The sequence below is a fragment of the Arthroderma uncinatum genome (assembly GCF_011692745.1).
Source record: "Arthroderma uncinatum strain CBS 119779 chromosome Unknown scaffold5, whole genome shotgun sequence".
NCBI lineage: Eukaryota > Fungi > Ascomycota > Eurotiomycetes > Onygenales > Arthrodermataceae > Arthroderma > Arthroderma uncinatum.
The window spans coordinates 915234-931567 of NW_022983867.1; the positions used below are offsets into that span (position 1 = coordinate 915234).

A 16334-nucleotide genomic window follows, 5' to 3' on the forward strand; every position below is an offset into this window, starting at 1 on the left:
TGAAGTTAATCTTCTTGATGAATGGATGAGTCAAGGCAGGCTTCAATGGTCAAATTTAGGTAAAATACTGGTATTTCTTACCAACCATGGATAGAAAGATATTGCTGCACAATGGCGGTATGCTGGTAAATCTCTGTCAATAGTTACTATACCTATCTCCGTAATAATAGACTGGTTATCTAAAGTCGAGTAATCTGACCAAACTGGTGGAATATAAAGAGCTCCTAGGGAAGATGGTGATCTTCCCCGCCAGGAGACTCGGGCAGGGATAAGAGATACCCCGTATTCGCCTGGTCCAGCTGCCTTTCAGTGAGTCAGAGGCCGCCAATCAGCCGTCGTCAGCATCGATGGGAGCGGTGAGATTCATGCATGATCGATGGCCTTTAAAAGCCAATATTGCATGCTGCATGGCATGGATATAGATAATCTTGTCCATATTGAAACCAGTTGCATGAAAGCTGGAGAGGGGAAGAAACGCCGAAACGCCGAGAGATTGATAAGATAACGGATCATCGTTGTTCCAAATCACGTGTTATCATTTTTATGGCGGGAAGGAAAAGATCAGATAAATACGCAAAAAAGCAAAGTCGAAGTGGAAATGGAGTAAATAGGTACTGTTTCCGTTCATTTGAAGGTCGTATACAAGGTAATATTCTGATAGTACAGCTTGTCGAAGTCCAGCTCCCTTAAAAGTTTCCTACTCAGTAGGGCAAGATGGGATATCAAGACGATGACGGAGATACGTTCGTTGAAAGCTGCGTTGACGGAGCTGAAACATGCCTGTGGCCAAGCTAGACTAGCGCTAGGGCAGCGCGCTAGGGCTCGAGCAGAAGGAGGAGTATTCCCTTCACCCTCTTCGGCTTCTCTCTTCGTTGGCGCTTTATCTCTAACTTTTACCCCGGACGCTGTCAGCGGTGAGAGCATCGATCCCGGACGCCTGCCGGCGTCATCTGTATAGCTTCAGTGATGGTACTTTGCCCGAGACCTAAATAGAATACGCCTCAGTCTGGTGGCGTAACGGTTGGTGCAGGGATTGCAGCTCTTGGTAGTGGAAGAGAGCATCCCACGCCGTCAATCCCGTCAATTCTAGCACCTGGTGTATCTCGCCCTCTCATCCTTCCTGCGCTTAATCGATCCAGGAACATGCCTCCCACTGTTGCAGCTGTTAACGCGTAGATGCCGGTAAAGTATGCCTATAGCTATCCCTGATCCGTAGTTAGTCGTATGAAAGAGATATCCGGATAAAGAGTCAGGAATCAACCCCCCACCGCGAATACGGCCTAGAGCATCACGAGGGCCCCCCTGCCTCGCCCTTCCACACGGCGCGAGATTGGAGATGGGAGTCGATGCTGGTCCATTAATGCTGGTGGACGCTGCATCTGGCGTGTCGGAGCCGTGTTACTCGAGAAACCAGGTCCCGCCGTGAGTCAGGCTGCCCCGGCAAGCTCGTAAGCCATCGCGTCGTCCGTGGTTACTGCCTACGCTTAAAAGTGCAGCTTTGCCTTCCGCCGTCCCGGCGTCCTATCTCTCCCCAACCCTTTAGCAAGAATAAATAATATAACACTCGAGCGTGGACGGAGTACTGTACTCGTTTGATTGCGATGTCTGGAGCTGTCTGGTGTCTGCCGGTTGTACAGAGTCTCCTTTCATTGGCCAGAGAGCTTGGCCCCGTCCTGGCTGTTTAACATGCTGCATCTGATAACAAAACTACGCCCTTGAAATATTATTACACCGACGGAGAAAGAGAAACGAACACGCACGTCAAGAAGCTGCTGCAGACGCCGTCTCGTCTTCTGCGTCTGCTCGCCATGGAAGACTGCGGTGGCAGCCCGATATGGGACGTTGACGACCTGTCACAGTGCTTCCAGCGAAAGTGAGCAACCCTTGCCAGAGTTTCTTGTTTCTTTTTCCTCCCTTCACGTCTCCGTATCATAAATAATAAAAACTGATTATGATATCGAAATCAGGTATCTCGGTTTTGTTCTACCTATAGCTGCCTGTGGCGTCTCGCTGTTTCTCGTCCTTGCTCATGTCGCCCTTTACCATATTGCCGAATACCGAAGAAAGCAGTACAAGCAGGCCCCGTCTGATATCGTGGACGTACACGCCGATGGAGCCGACGAGGGCGGATACAGGGACGATGGAGATGAAGAGAGCGATTTGATGCTCAATAAAGTCATCAGTCGCACCGCAGACGTCGTTATCGAGCCCGACAAGCCACGCGGGAAGATTGTCCTTAACACGATCGAGATACTTGCCTTGGCTGGTCAGGTTGTTACCAATGGCATTGCTATTGCCGCTGTCATTAATGACAGCCACGTCCAGACCACTATAATCACGCGGTTGGCTTCATGGATATACATCCTGGCCTTGACCGTTGTGAGACTCGCCTCCTCAGCATCCCGGTGTCCATCGTTGCCAGCACTCTGGAATCATACTACAATCCTATACTCGGTGCAATGGCTCCTCATCGTGTTCCCGTTCCGCTCGGTCTTTATCCACCAGCCACGAATTAATACCATACCTTTCTTTGCAGTAGATTTTGCACTCTCGTCGATCCTGTTCCTGATTGCCATTACTACCCGCAAAGGCGAAAAGACGATACTTGTCCAGCATGAAGACGGCCTAACTCCTCCCAAAGACCAGTTCGCCAGTCTTTTCTCTCTAGCTAGCTTCTCGTGGATGGACTCCTTCATTGGACTAGGATATAAGAAGTCATTGGATATCAAAGATGTCTGGAATCTCAAGCCGGAATCCCATGCAACCGTGGTTTTGGCGAGCTTCCGACAGTACAAGAAGGCTTGTACCATGGCATGGAACCTCATAGGGTACTTTGATCGCGATCTGCTTATCCAGGGTCTCTGGGCAATTCTTGCCAGTCTCTTCACCTTCCTCCCCACCTGGCTTCTCAAGTTCATCTTGGAGTACGTGGAAAACCCCGACGACACGCCTGGAAGCGCTGCATGGCTTTACGTTGTTCTCATGTTCGTGTGTGGAGCTATCCAAGCAGTAGGAGACGGTCAATCTCTATGGCTGGGCAGAGAGCTCAGCGTCAAACTTCGAGCAATTATCGTCGGCGAGCTATATGCCAAAGCGCTCAGACGCAAAGCTGGTGCATTCGTCGGTAGCGCCACCAAGGACGAGGATGAAGACAAGGACAAAGCGAAGACCTCTAAGAAAAGCAAGGGCAAGGGTGAAGATGCTGGTAAAAAGAAGGAATCTGATGGACAGGCCAACTTGGGAAAGATTATCAATTTGATGGCTATCGACTCGTTCAAAGTCAGCGAAATCTGCGCATATCTACATTTCCTTTGGGCCAGTGTTCCCACCCAGCTTGTCGTCGCCGTGTACTTCCTCTACCAGGTCATGGGTGTCAGCTCTCTGGCTGGAGTTGCAATGACTATCCTAATCTCGCCATTAAACGTTTACATCGCCAGCAGATTCCGAGCTGTCCAGTACAAGATCCTTGCGGCTACCGATGCTCGTATCCATGCCACGAACGAAGTATTACAGAATATCCGAATCATCAAATACTTTGCCTGGGAACATCGCTTTGAGAGTATTATCGATGAAAAGAGACAGATCGAACTGCGACATATTCGTGCACGTTATTTGCTCTGGGCTTGGGCTGTGACTCTTTTCTACGGTACACCGCTTCTCACAACGCTCTGCACTTTCTACATCTTTACAACCGTCGAGAACAAGAAGTTGATCCCGTCTATCGCATTCCCTGCCTTGTCTATGTTTTCCTTACTCCGCGTCCCGCTAGATAGGCTAGCAGACATGGCAGCGCACGTCCTCGAAGCCAAGGTATCCATTGACCGTGTTGAAGAATTCTTGAGCGAGGAAGAAACAGAAAAATACCAACAATTGAAAGAATGCAGTACCCAGGCTGAACCGAAAATCTGTTTGGAGAATGCTACTTTGTCATGGGGCTCTGGCAAGGCGGAACCTAGCAGTGTCTTGAGCAGCACTGCTCCAGCTTTCCGCCTGATCGATGTCAACGTTAACTTCCAGCTTGGAAAATTGAATATCATCGCTGGTCCCACTGGATCTGGAAAAACGTCCTTACTGATGGCTCTGTTGGGAGAGATGAGCTTGGTCAAGGGTTCTGTGTCTTTGCCTGGAGGGACCAGCGATCGAGCTGACCTTCACCCTGACCCGATGACTTCATTAACAGAAAGCGTTGCATACTGTGCCCAGGAAGCCTGGCTTGTGAACAACACAATTAAAGAGAACATTATCTTCGCGTCATCCTATAATGAAAACCGATATGAAGCCGTTATCAAGGCTTGCTCGTTGGAACGTGATCTCGAAATCTTGGATGCTGGAGACCAGACCCTCGTTGGTGAGAAGGGTATTAGTCTTTCAGGAGGGCAGAAGCAGCGAATATCACTCGCTCGCGCAATGTATAGTAGCGCTCGCCATTTGCTTCTTGATGACTGTCTCAGCGCTGTTGACTCGCACACAGCCAAGCACATCTTCAACAACGCCGTGCTTGGTCCGCTAATGATGAACCGAACATGTATCCTGGTCACCCACAACGTTTCACTTGTCTTACCACAAGCCGAATATGCAGTCATACTCAAGAACGGACGTGTTACGGCGCAAGGCTCACCCAAGGATCTGATAGACGCTGGAGCTATCGAAGATGATATCCTCCAATCGGGAGCTAACTCACGCGGTGTTTCTCAACTTGCCTCTCGTGTACCTTCTAACCTCGAAGAAGTTGTCGATGCCCAGGCAAAGAATGCTGCGACTACCGCAACGAATGGAGGCGTAAAGCCACTGAAGAAGAAGAAAGCTACCGCTGCTTCACCACCCTCTAACGAGGAAGTGAAGGTTACCGGAAGTGTTGCTATGTCGACTATCTACATGTACCTCCGAGCCATGGGACCATGGTATTTCTGGGTATTAGCAATGTTTTTCTTTTTCGTCCATCAGCTAGCATCTTTGGCACCGAATGTTTGGATCAGAGAGTGGGCAAATGCCTATGAAATCAGGAATAGCACTCAAAGCACAATGGCTACTGGCTTCGATATTCCGAGCATCAAGTTTGCAAATACCGCTGCCATGTCTCTCATCTCCCAAGCTCCCAAGGACCCTCAACTCTCTACTAGCAGTAGGAAGTATGCCGACATTGACGAATCATACTACCTTTGGATATATCTCGTGCTCGCCGTTGCATACGTCATTATCACTTTCTTCAGAGAGTGGATATTCTTTTTGGGTTCTATTCACGCATCAAAAAAAACTCATGGATGGCTACTGCGATCTGTGATGCACGCGAAGTTCAAATTCTTTGACTCCACTCCTCTGGGTCGGATTATGAATCGATTCTCCAAGGATATTCAGTCCATAGATCAAGATGTTGCAGCCACCGCTATCGGTGTAATACACTGTGCCGCCGCAATAGCTATGATCGTCATCCTAATCTCCATTATCACGCCCAAGTTCTTGATCGCCGGTTTCTTTATCACGATAATGTACATTGCTCTCGGTGCTTTCTATATAAATACCTCGCGTGATCTCAAGCGACTGGAGTCTATCCAGCGAAGTCCTCTATACCAGCAATTCGGTGAAACCTTGAATGGTGTTGTGACGATCCGAGCCTACGGCGATGGTGCACGCTTCATCCTGGACAACCATGGTCTAATCAATACCTATAACCGGCCTTACATCTACCTTTGGGCCGCGAACCGTTGGCTTGCGTTCAGAATTGACATTATTGGTGCATTCGTGTCATTTTTCGCGGCGACATTCCTCATCCTAAGTGCTAGGACTGTCGATGCCGGAGCAGCTGGTTTAGCAATGACGTACGCCATTACCTTCTCTGAAAATATTCTTTGGTTGGTCCGACTTTATTCGGAAAATGAACAAAACATGAATTCAGTTGAGCGTGTGGAGGAGTACATGAAGGTGGAGCAAGAGGCACCCGCACTCATTCCCGAGGCAAAACCGGCTGGGATCTGGCCAAGTAGGGGTGCCGTCAAGTTCGTTGATTATTCCACCAGATATCGCTCTGACCTAGATCGAGTACTGAAGGGTGTGAGCTTTGAAATCCAACCGGGTGAACGTGTCGGTATTGTCGGCAGAACCGGTGCAGGGAAAAGTTCCCTAGCATTGGCTCTATTCCGAGGCCTCGAAGCGGAAGGTGGAAAAATTTTAATCGATGATGTTGATATTGGATTGATTGGCCTTCAAGATCTTAGACAAAATATCACTATTGTGCCACAAGATCCTACCCTTTTCACAGGCACGATTCGAACTAACTTGGATCCATTCGGTCTGTTCACTGACGAAGAGATCTTTACTGCTCTACGTCAAGTTCATCTCATCGGTCCAGCCATGACTGGCCCAGAAGAAACAGAACACACCTCCAATACGGCTCTCGAGCAACACTCAGAATCGGCTCCACTATTGCTTGAAGATGATACCACACAGGATTCCAACACCCTTATCGGAACCGCGAATGGCAGCACCACTGACACTGATCCTGGCGCCGCACATCTGCAAGAAAACAAAAACATTTTCTTGAACCTCGAGTCAGCCATTACTGAATCTGGATCCAACCTCTCTCAAGGCCAACGACAACTCCTCTGCCTAGCCAGAGCTCTACTCAAATCTCCAAAGGTTCTACTAATGGATGAAGCAACTGCCTCGATTGATTATGCTACTGATTCCAAGATCCAAGACACCCTTCGCGAGTTAAGAGGTAACAATACCATCCTAACTATCGCACATCGCCTGCAAACAATCATCGATTACGATAGAGTCCTTGTTCTTGACCATGGAGAGGTGATGGAGTATGATGGTCCATGGCAACTAATCAACAAAGAAGGAGGTATCTTCAGAAGTATGTGTGAGAACAGCGGTAATATGGAAGCGTTGCTAGAAGCAGCGAAGAAGGCCTGGGAACAACACAGATTAGTGGATGATTCTTGAGTTCGATTTCAACATCCGTTTCTTGGTTAATTCATAGTCAAATGAATACCCTATCCTGTTGTTCCCTATTTTTTTCACCCTTAATAAAAAAAGAAGTTGTATTATTTTTCCTATCCCTATATTTATTCTTTATCTATAAACGTCGTTCTTTTCTTTATCTACAGTAGTATCGTTGGAAAAGCTGTGGTGATTCGATTGTGGCCTTTAACTATTTAGCATATAGCAAATCATATAGTGTAAAGCCATTATATTACATTCTTGACTTTTCTATATTTGAAAGCTGCTACATTGTCTTTGAACTTAACTTGTGTTGTGGGTGAAGAAGGCATTTTATTGTTATTACGAGCTATCTACTCTAAATGACTAGCCAAAGCAAACACCAAATGAGCAGTTCCTGGTCTCTAAGGGATGCTAGGAGATATTATAGTTCCTATATACCTCGAAAGCCTGGATAGGTAACATTTTCTCAGTCCCAAATAGATACCAGTAGAAAGATACCCGCCCTCAATGAAAGCACTCGGTCCATTGCACTAAACCATTCGAGTTCAGTACTAACCTAGTTAATCTAGCAAGCTAGGCGCTTTATCGTCGTCATTACCATACTTGGCTGGGGCCCCAGAGTTAGAGTAAAACTGTGTGAACTTCATCCGAACGCCACCATTCCCGCCAGAGATGACCTCGGAAATCTCCTGCTTGGCCTTGGTAGGCGAGTTGGGCAAATTTTCGTCTCCAAACAAGTCTATGCACGCCTCTTCGTCCATCTTCTGCAAACGTTCTTGCAAGGCTAAATTTTCTGCCTCTTTTGCCAACCGTGCATCTTCAATTTGGGCACCACCACCAGTCGCAAAGTTTTGGTAGCGTTTAGCAAGCAAAGCGCGTTCTTCAGCATTTGCATCGGACAGGAGAAATTCGGCTGCTCGGGGGATAACAGGCCGTTTTTTTGCCGTGCTTGAGAGTGCCGGGCGATTTGCCGATGCACAAGGACATTTGCAATCACGAAAGCATAGGTCGGTGCACTTGTGACCACATGGAAGCGTGCGGTCGCATTTCACTTGACATTGTAGCTTGGAATGGCAGAGGCTAAAGCGAGGTCAGTGAATCAAATTAGATAGGCGAAGGAACGGAAATAAGGTCCTTACGCATGGCAAAGTAGAGGGCATGTATGACCACAGCTTAATTTCTCTCCGCATCGTTGCGAGCATCCACCGTCGTTATCCGACCATGCATTTTCATCTAGTGGAAGGTATTAGCAAGGCTGGACTTGTGTCATTGGTGCATGTGGAAACATACTGCTAATCAAAGTCCTAGTTTGGTGCTTCTTGCATGTTAGGGGTAAGAAGTATCCCAAACGCTTCGGCTCCTTTCTCATTATTTGTGTCACCTGCCACCATAAGCCGTTGGATATAGCCAGCGATTCTGCATTGCCGAAGATATAAAAACCACGTTTGGCGCGAGATAAGGCAACACAGACGCGATTTTCGGTTGCAAGGAAGCCAATATTATCGTAGTCGTTGCTTCGTACTAAGGATAAGAGCACAATTTCATTTTCTTCTCCTTGATATGAGTCGACCGTAACAACTTTTGCGTATTGTCCTTGGAAAAGTGGGTTATCTTTCAATGCTTTGAGAATCTTTTTACGTTGCCCATTGTAGAATGTTAGAACGGTGATATCCTGAACAGGAACACCGTTCATATGAAGATAGACATAGAAGCCTACAATCATTTTTGCCTCATTCGCGTTGTATTTTGAAGACAAGCTATCAAAAGATTCAGGCCATGTGTGTGTGAAGAAGTAGGAGTTGATTCCTCCCATACCGGGTACATCTGGCCGGGTCAGGACGCTGGGATGGTCAAGCAGGTCACTGTAGATGGGCGAGAGGATTCGTCGAATCTCTGGGGCCATACGTCTTTGGCTAGTTAAGCGCCTGAACGGAATCGAGTTTCGAACAAGCCTTTCAAACATCGAGATGTTGAGATAAAATGGGTCTCCTTCCAGTTCCTGCATGGAGCAACTACCCCGGAGCTGCTGATGGTCACCAACTAAAATAAGATGTTGCAGGGACTCCATGCAAGCTACAGTAACAGGGGACTCAATAACCTCAGCAGCCTCTTCGATCAATATGATCTTTGGATGGAGGCTTGAGACAAGAGCCCGATACTTGCTCAGACCCGTAGTAGTCATGCCAACTACTCGTGAATCTCGAAGTATGATAGAATCTCTTTCCCATTTCCCAATCTTGAGGTTCCTGCATACGGTGTTGTACCTCTCGAGCATGCCACAAAACTTGCGACGTACCACTTCCTTTACACGCTTCTGAAGCAACGCGTAAGTCGCAGCGCGGGCACCGCTGGGGATCTTCCACATGTCTTCGTACTTCAAGTAGTTGCTTTCAACGGATTTCCCTGAGTAGATGGCAGGTCCCCGGGCGGTACAAAACTCCCTCATGCCGATGTATTGGCCTTTCAGGGTTTCATAGTCATCATCGTCTAAGCCATGCTCCGCCTCAAGCTCTTTCAGTTGCTCATACTCGAGATCTATATCTTCCTCAGCAAAACCAAAAGTTTCCTGTTTATAGAGGACTTCAAATTTTACCAGGCTATCACCAAGCCACACTGACATCGGGTCAGCCTGGTCACCTGCACGTACCCATCCAGCAGCGCCGTTGATGAGTGAATCATGCTGGGCTATAGAGATAACTCCCATGTTCAAAAACAACGATGGCTGCAGAGGGGCGCGAGCATTTTCGATCCTGAATGGAGATAGTAACTCAATAACCTGCTCTGTCAGCTCACGCAACTCTTTCCTAGCAGGGCCAAGGGCACCCCCGATAGTAGATGGCAGATTGTTCTTTTTCCGTAACTCAAATACAGTGCGCATCCTGATATCGGTGTCCATGCTCCTTCCACCTAGACGAACGTATTTCTCTTCAAACTTCGAGATATGGCGCAGAAGTTGATCCAGTGCATGGTTTGTCTGCGCGGCGATAATTATGGGGGGGTCACCACGCTGAATATTATCCAGCATCGCTTTTACAGCCATAACAGAGACGTGAGTTTTTCCTGTGCCTGGTGGACCTTGAACTATCGATAATCTTTTTGTCATTATCTGCTGGAAAGCTTTCCATTGCGACGGGTCGAGAGATTCAGGGTGTTTAGGCCATTCTTTGTTGATATCGATAGTTTGGGAGATATTTTCATCAGGTAGTACCGTGGACATCCTAATCATGGGGTTTTCCTGCAGATACCGCGGGGCCTCGATCTTAGGCTTAAGATCGCAGATGTATTCCGAGAGAGGAAAGCTGTATATCAACGTTAGTCTCGATGGGTAGACCCGTATGCGCTCATAACGCTCACCTCTCACTTGTCAGCTTCTGCAACGCACTCAAGGTATGTCTAGCAGCCTCAAAATATCCAACCCTGCCCTCGACCATGACCCACGCCTGCTGATAGTCAAATTCAGCGTCTTCTGGGCGTGCAAAGAAGAGGTCTATCTCGGGTGGTGATGCTTTTAGGCCATCCAAAGGTCTTGCGGCAATAGTCGCTACGATACATTTAGTTTGGAATGCATCGTTTGCTGGAGATAACGCCACAATATTTCCTGTCATCAACCGCTTTGAGTATTCCCATACAATTTTCTTGCCTGCTCTAACTGTGGAGAATTGGACTCTGACCGCGATGCCAGCTTGTGCAAAGGTCATTCCGACCATATGAACCTTGATGAGGGAGAGGTCAGCAATCAAGCAGTCACGTTTTTCGTCGTCTCTTAATGGATGCATACCTTTTCATAGACACAGCAATGAGGGGAGTCTGACATTTTCGGGTCATGACGGAAATACGCAACAGCATCTCGCAGCGGGGCAACTGCATCCTCACGGAGAAGCTCGTAATGAGTCTTCAAGTAGTTTTCACTCGATGGCCACGGGCCCTGAAGCTGATTGACACCCAGAGAAATTACCTCTCCATCATCAAGGCCCAAGATCTCTCCAGAGGCTGGTAATTCAGGCTTCGCGGTCCAAGTCCCAGGCGTACCAGAACGAGCCGCCTTGGTAACATATTCTCTGATCTCCTTGTCTATCTGGATTGTTGGTGGAGACTCGATGAACGGGCGATGAAGAGGTGGTCCACCTCGACCTCGGCCTCGTCGAAAATCTCGACTCCACATTGCCGGCCCGAGCGTTGAATGACCCTTTTAGCTGAAGTCAACGGGTAGCAGGTAAATTCATTGACCTGACCCAAAATCTGCAGAGGAAGGAGGACGGAACGGAGGCAGTAAAAGCTTTGCAACGAAGCTCGAGTGAAGGTGACCTCAGGCAGAGGAGGTGACAGCTGAGCAAAGGGAACACGAGAGAACATGCAAGATGCCAATATGGCTATGCACACAATAAAGGCTCGAGAAGAAGAAGAAAAAGTAGAGGACGTGATAGGAAGGGTGATGAAGGGAGAGGTGCCAACGGTGCAATAGCAACTGCTATAGACAATACTGCAACACAGTCAGCACAATGCCTTCAATGCATGCGAGAGAAAGGAAGGGTGAGACAGGAGAGAAAGAAGGGAGTTCAAGCTCTTGTGAGAGCAGTGCTTGATATTGACATCAACTGTTAGAGGAAAAGCTTTGCTGACTACGATGTAAACAAAGCAGCCCTGCCATTCTTTATCTGAAGTAAAGAAACATAGTATGGTAAGAGCGGGCGTCGGGAGCCCGCATCTAGAAATTAACTGGTCATTGGAAGAGTAAAACACTGATGCTGCTGCTTGTCTCTCCATGTGTAAACGGCGGAGGTGGCAGCGCATGGCTGCAGGGATATCAATATGAGCCTGGTAGCCAAGTCTCTAGGTAGTACTACTTGCAATGAGTAGTAAAAGTCAGCAGCTGCCTTCTACCAGGAGGATCAAGAATATTTGTCTTGTATAAAGTGAAGATAGGAAGTTCGAAGGAGGTGAATTATATATCCGGATTAGTGTTTCCCCGATAGCCGCACAAGCGCCGGAGCGCCGAAGCGCGGTTACATCACGCTTACTTTCTTGCGATCACCGGGAGGAACCTGGAGATTCTTCGTCCATGCGACCATTGGAAATTCAAGGCTCGCCTCTCTGCTGTCGCTGTGGGTCCATGTAGCCTCTAGAAGACAATGAGTTCTTCACTCGCTGAAGCCTGGTATGCAAGTTCTGATCTACACTCTGTAACTGGCGCATCCCGACCCCAATACCGCTCCGAACCAGTAGCCGCTACCAATCGGCCCTCTATATAACGTGTTGTTTAAGAAGACTCCGACCAGGCTTACAATGCCTTCAATTCTGGATGACGATGATAACCGCGATATGGCAGGTAAGTGAGACGACGACCAACTTCCGCAGTTTCCCTGCTTGGTATAAAAAGCGAGGCTCTAACTGGAGATACCCGACGCTTAATAGGATCGCAAGATGGCAGCTCTGACAATGGCATGGACGATACCATGCGAGACGTGGACGAACTGGATGTCGACGCTGACCCTGAACCTGAGCCCGAGCCAGACTCCCCTTCCAACTCAAGTGTCGTCGACTCGGAAAGCCAGGCGCGGGCAAATACCCAGAATCCGGAAGTGATAGTAACTGCGCCTACGCTCGATCCAGTCCCAGATCAGCCCTTTATGTATCGGCCACAGGTCCGCCCAGAAGCGCTGACGGCTACGACCTACGATATTGCTCCCACCACGGCAGCTCCCCATAGCACCTCGATTAATACCGTCACCTCAACTGCCGATATGCGCTGGGTTTTTACTGGTGGCTCTGACGGATACGTTCGAAGGTTTAATTGGGTTGATTCTATAAACAGTAAACTCATGCTGACTGTTGCTCAGCGACATCCTTTCGTCGACAGTGTTGTCAAAGCGGGTGTCTTGATGAACTACTGGGAGAATATGGATGGCAATGCTCTGTCACCTGTGTACTCTCTTGCCGCCCAAGCCGAAGGGTTATGGCTACTCTCAGGTCTGGAATCGGGGAATATACGGCTGCAGTCTGTACGTCATGATGAAGGCAAAGAGATTGCTGTTCTCAGGCAGCATACCTCCGCCGTATCAGTCTTATCCCTTACCCAAGACGAGCGATCACTCTTATCCGGGAGTTGGGATAAGACAGTCCTAGAATGGGATCTTGACACTGGGAAAGTAAGGCGTGCTTTTGGATCAAGTGTTGGACAAATCTCCGCTATTGAATTCCGCCCTGAATCGAGTCTGCCCGTCCCACGGGAAATTGTGGAGCGGTCACTAACAAACGGAACATATTCGTCAAACTACCGCGCTCCTCCCTCAGGAAATCAAAGCTTCGTAAACGGTGAAGGGGGCAGCCACAAGGATAGTCAAGCGACAGACCAACAAGCGGGATCGCCAGCCGATTCGCTTTTCGAGGCTGATTCTCTATTTGGCGATGCAGAGGGCGGAGGGGATGCCGATGCACCCTCCGGTGGTGCTTTTGCAGCGGAGGATGACGAGTTCTCTCAAGCACTCGCTAATGGGATCAAACAAAAGCAGCCAGGACCGCGGAGAGAACCTGAAGTGAATCCCTCAAACGCCATGCCCAATGGCACGATCTCAAATTCTGAGTCCCAGACAGAGACCATCCCTGAATCAACTGCCACAAGCCAGCTTCAATCCACCAAACAAGAACCACAAGACTCCCAGGTCAACGGAATCTCTGACTCGGTGATGAGTGGTCTTCCGCATGCAGAAGATTTAGAATCTTCAGCGGCAGCTCCGGAAAGGAGCACGATGACCAATGATATGGAATGTAACTCCAACAATACCTTCCTAGCTGCTTCGATGGACGGAGCTATTCGGGTGTGGGACCGGAGGCAACCGGACCCAATTGCTCGTATAACACCGCGGAATAGCCCTCCATGGTGTATGAGTGCATGCTGGTCTCCTGATGGCAACTATATTTATGTTGGTAGAAGAAATGGCACTGTCGAGGAGTACAGCCTTCATAAAGGGCTTCGTGATCCGCAGCGCACATTTAGATTCCCACACGGAAGCGGTGCAGTGTCTGCCCTTAAAATAATGCCTAATGGCAGGCATCTGATCTGGTATGTGTCCTCGCTATCTTCTCTTTCCTTTGTGAACCCAAATAGCCATTACCCCTTATCCTGCATTGCTAACTCAATTCTCAATCTGATAGTGCATCCCACGATATCCTGCGATTGTATGATTTGAGAGAAGAGCAAACCTCTAGATCTTCGGTCCCTTTCCTAATTATCCCCGGTCACCGCACTGGCACCATTTCGCAGCTCTATATGGATAATGCCTGCAGATATTTAATATCTACAGGCGGAAACCGTGGATGGGAAGGCACAACTACTGAAGTGCTCCTAGGATATGAAATATCTGCCCTACAATCCTAGTTGTTCCGAAACGTATACTACTCAATGCTCCCCATATTTAGCCGTCTTATTATCATCACCATTTACTACCCCACCATCTTACCTCTACATCGTACCTTATTTGTCTACCCTACACCTCTCCATGTTCATTGGCATCTAACAACTGGCTCTTTTTTTTTAAACGTCATGATATCCTTTTCATCCGCTCATTGGGTCTATGGGGTTGGGATCGGTGGGTGGCGTTCCTCCTTTGTTTACTGCGAGAGAACCCATATTTCTGTCTAGGGAAACACTTGTTTTAAAAGAGTTGGAAATTCAATATGTTAGAAAGAACTTATAATCTGTAATCCGTTATAGAGCCCTTGAGAATATATGAAGAAAGTCGTATTCGGATGCTACAGTTAATACACGAACCGATGGGGCAAAGTTTTGAGTAATATGAATTTATATCTCTTCAAAGTATCATAATTCCCATTTCTCATTAACTTAGATATCCAAAATATGCTACATCCGCCTCATCCCGCATTTAAATAAGCCAAAATATAACACAAATAATCCTCCACCAACAATACGATAAATATCGGGTATACTCTGTCACCTTTAACTCCAACGTCAATAAAAAAGGAAATAAGCCAGCCAGTACCGGAATCCCATAATAACACAAAACTAAAGGCCAAGGTTCACACCCTTACAGACTGATTGGATTTGCTTCTTCCATTCAGTGTAATGCATATCCACATTCCGACCTCGGTTCGCTGTATCACTTTCAAAGTAAACATATGCTGGTCCTGGGTGTCTTCCGGGTGACTCAGATGACTCCATGACAAAATTCATCTGTTGCATTGTCTTGGAATTTAGAACATGCGGCTTGGGTAGTGGTGCCTTGCCGGCAGTAGAGGACCAAGAGGCAGACTGATCGCTTGCCACCAGCAACGCAGGTGGTAGCTGACGCCGTGTAATAGAAAGCTTTGCTGGAACCCAGGCAGACGGGATCCTTCGTGAAGAGCCCACTTGCATTGTCTCGCCAATTTCAGATGTAAGCATCTGTTCCAGTTTGTTGATATCGATAAGATGCCCCGGAGAACGTAAGAACATAACCCTCTCATATTCCATGAGCTGCGTCGACGCCTTTTTTATCATCTGCGTTTCAGATAGTGCCCTGGGGCGGATATCTGATGTATCGATTCCTTGGACAACAGCATTGAGCCTAGTACTTGCTTGCTTGAGAATGGTGAGGGCGGAGGAGACACTTTTCGTTGGAGAGCTAGCGTCCCATGATTGAGGATAAAGGAGAATTCGTTCGGTGGTGCGAGTACTATTCGACGCAAGGGTTTCAAAAAGGAGAATCGTGGAACATATATCGGATGCGATGGGTTTCGTTAAAATGTGAAGAACCGCATGTGTTGCCCTCTCTGTAGCTCGTTCGTTGTCAACTTCTTCCTCAACCGGTTCATCTAGCTGGGCCTGTTCAATCTCCACCCCAGCGTTCGTCCGCCTTCCAAATATATTTCTCTTCTTTTCTGTGTTCACTGCCGCCACTCGTTGGGAAGGGGTCCTGCCTTGTTCCCATAATGGTTCCGAAGGGTATGTTGGCTCAATGCGGGAGTTTGCGGACGGAGACTTCTGCAATGCGACCTGGATGTGCCTGACCGATTGTTGCTGTAACACATAGCCGGACAAGAAGAGAATGAGGGTAAAAAAGCCGACTATTGACGATGACAATGCAACTCCAACAGTAGAAGAACTAAGCAGTACCATGATGTGAGCAGCTTGTTATGTGTAAATGGCGCATATATAAAGCCGCATCCTTATCAAACGAGAAGGACCGGGGGATTGAGGAGCCTATAAAAGCCTTCTCGAGCCGTTTAATGTCTGAATGAAGATCCTGTAAGACCGTTTGCCAGTCGCAAGATGGAGGAGTTGCAGGTTGGCTAGATGATAGAAGCTTGGTTTCTGTTTACGGCGACGCGTTGGCGGGTCAACGGCCTTATCGATAAGACCTTCAATCTTAATCCATGCTCAAGGTAAAAATACC

General features: G+C 48.0%; 4 protein-coding genes across 4 annotated transcripts; 2 read left to right on the forward strand and 2 right to left on the reverse strand.

Moving 5' to 3' along the window:
- Positions 1-1808: 1808 nt before the first annotated feature.
- GIQ15_06672 (ATP-dependent bile acid permease) lies at positions 1809-6945 on the forward strand (the record flags this gene model as incomplete). The annotated part of the gene is made up of 2 exons (XM_033554089.1): positions 1809-1873; positions 1968-6945. The coding sequence occupies 2 exons, from the start codon at positions 1809-1811 to the stop codon at positions 6943-6945; spliced, it is 5043 nt and encodes a 1680-aa protein (XP_033403604.1).
- Positions 6946-7505: 560 nt separating this feature from the next.
- On the reverse strand, positions 7506-11107 carry GIQ15_06673 (helicase required for RNAi-mediated heterochromatin assembly 1; the record flags this gene model as incomplete). The annotated part of the gene is made up of 5 exons (XM_033554090.1): positions 7506-8025; positions 8085-8178; positions 8236-10244; positions 10300-10658; positions 10724-11107. 5 exons carry the CDS (start codon positions 11105-11107, stop codon positions 7506-7508), a joined length of 3366 nt encoding a protein of 1121 aa, XP_033403605.1.
- Positions 11108-12228: 1121 nt separating this feature from the next.
- GIQ15_06674 (transcription factor SPT8) lies at positions 12229-13849 on the forward strand (the record flags this gene model as incomplete). Its single annotated transcript, XM_033554091.1, has 3 exons — positions 12229-12271; positions 12358-13760; positions 13814-13849. 3 exons carry the CDS (start codon positions 12229-12231, stop codon positions 13847-13849), a joined length of 1482 nt encoding a protein of 493 aa, XP_033403606.1.
- A 1116-nt stretch (positions 13850-14965) lies between these two features.
- On the reverse strand, positions 14966-16057 carry GIQ15_06675 (uncharacterized protein; the record flags this gene model as incomplete). The annotated part of the gene is made up of 1 exon (XM_033554092.1): positions 14966-16057. The coding sequence occupies one exon, from the start codon at positions 16055-16057 to the stop codon at positions 14966-14968; it is 1092 nt and encodes a 363-aa protein (XP_033403607.1).
- Between the last annotated feature and the right edge of the window lie 277 nt (positions 16058-16334).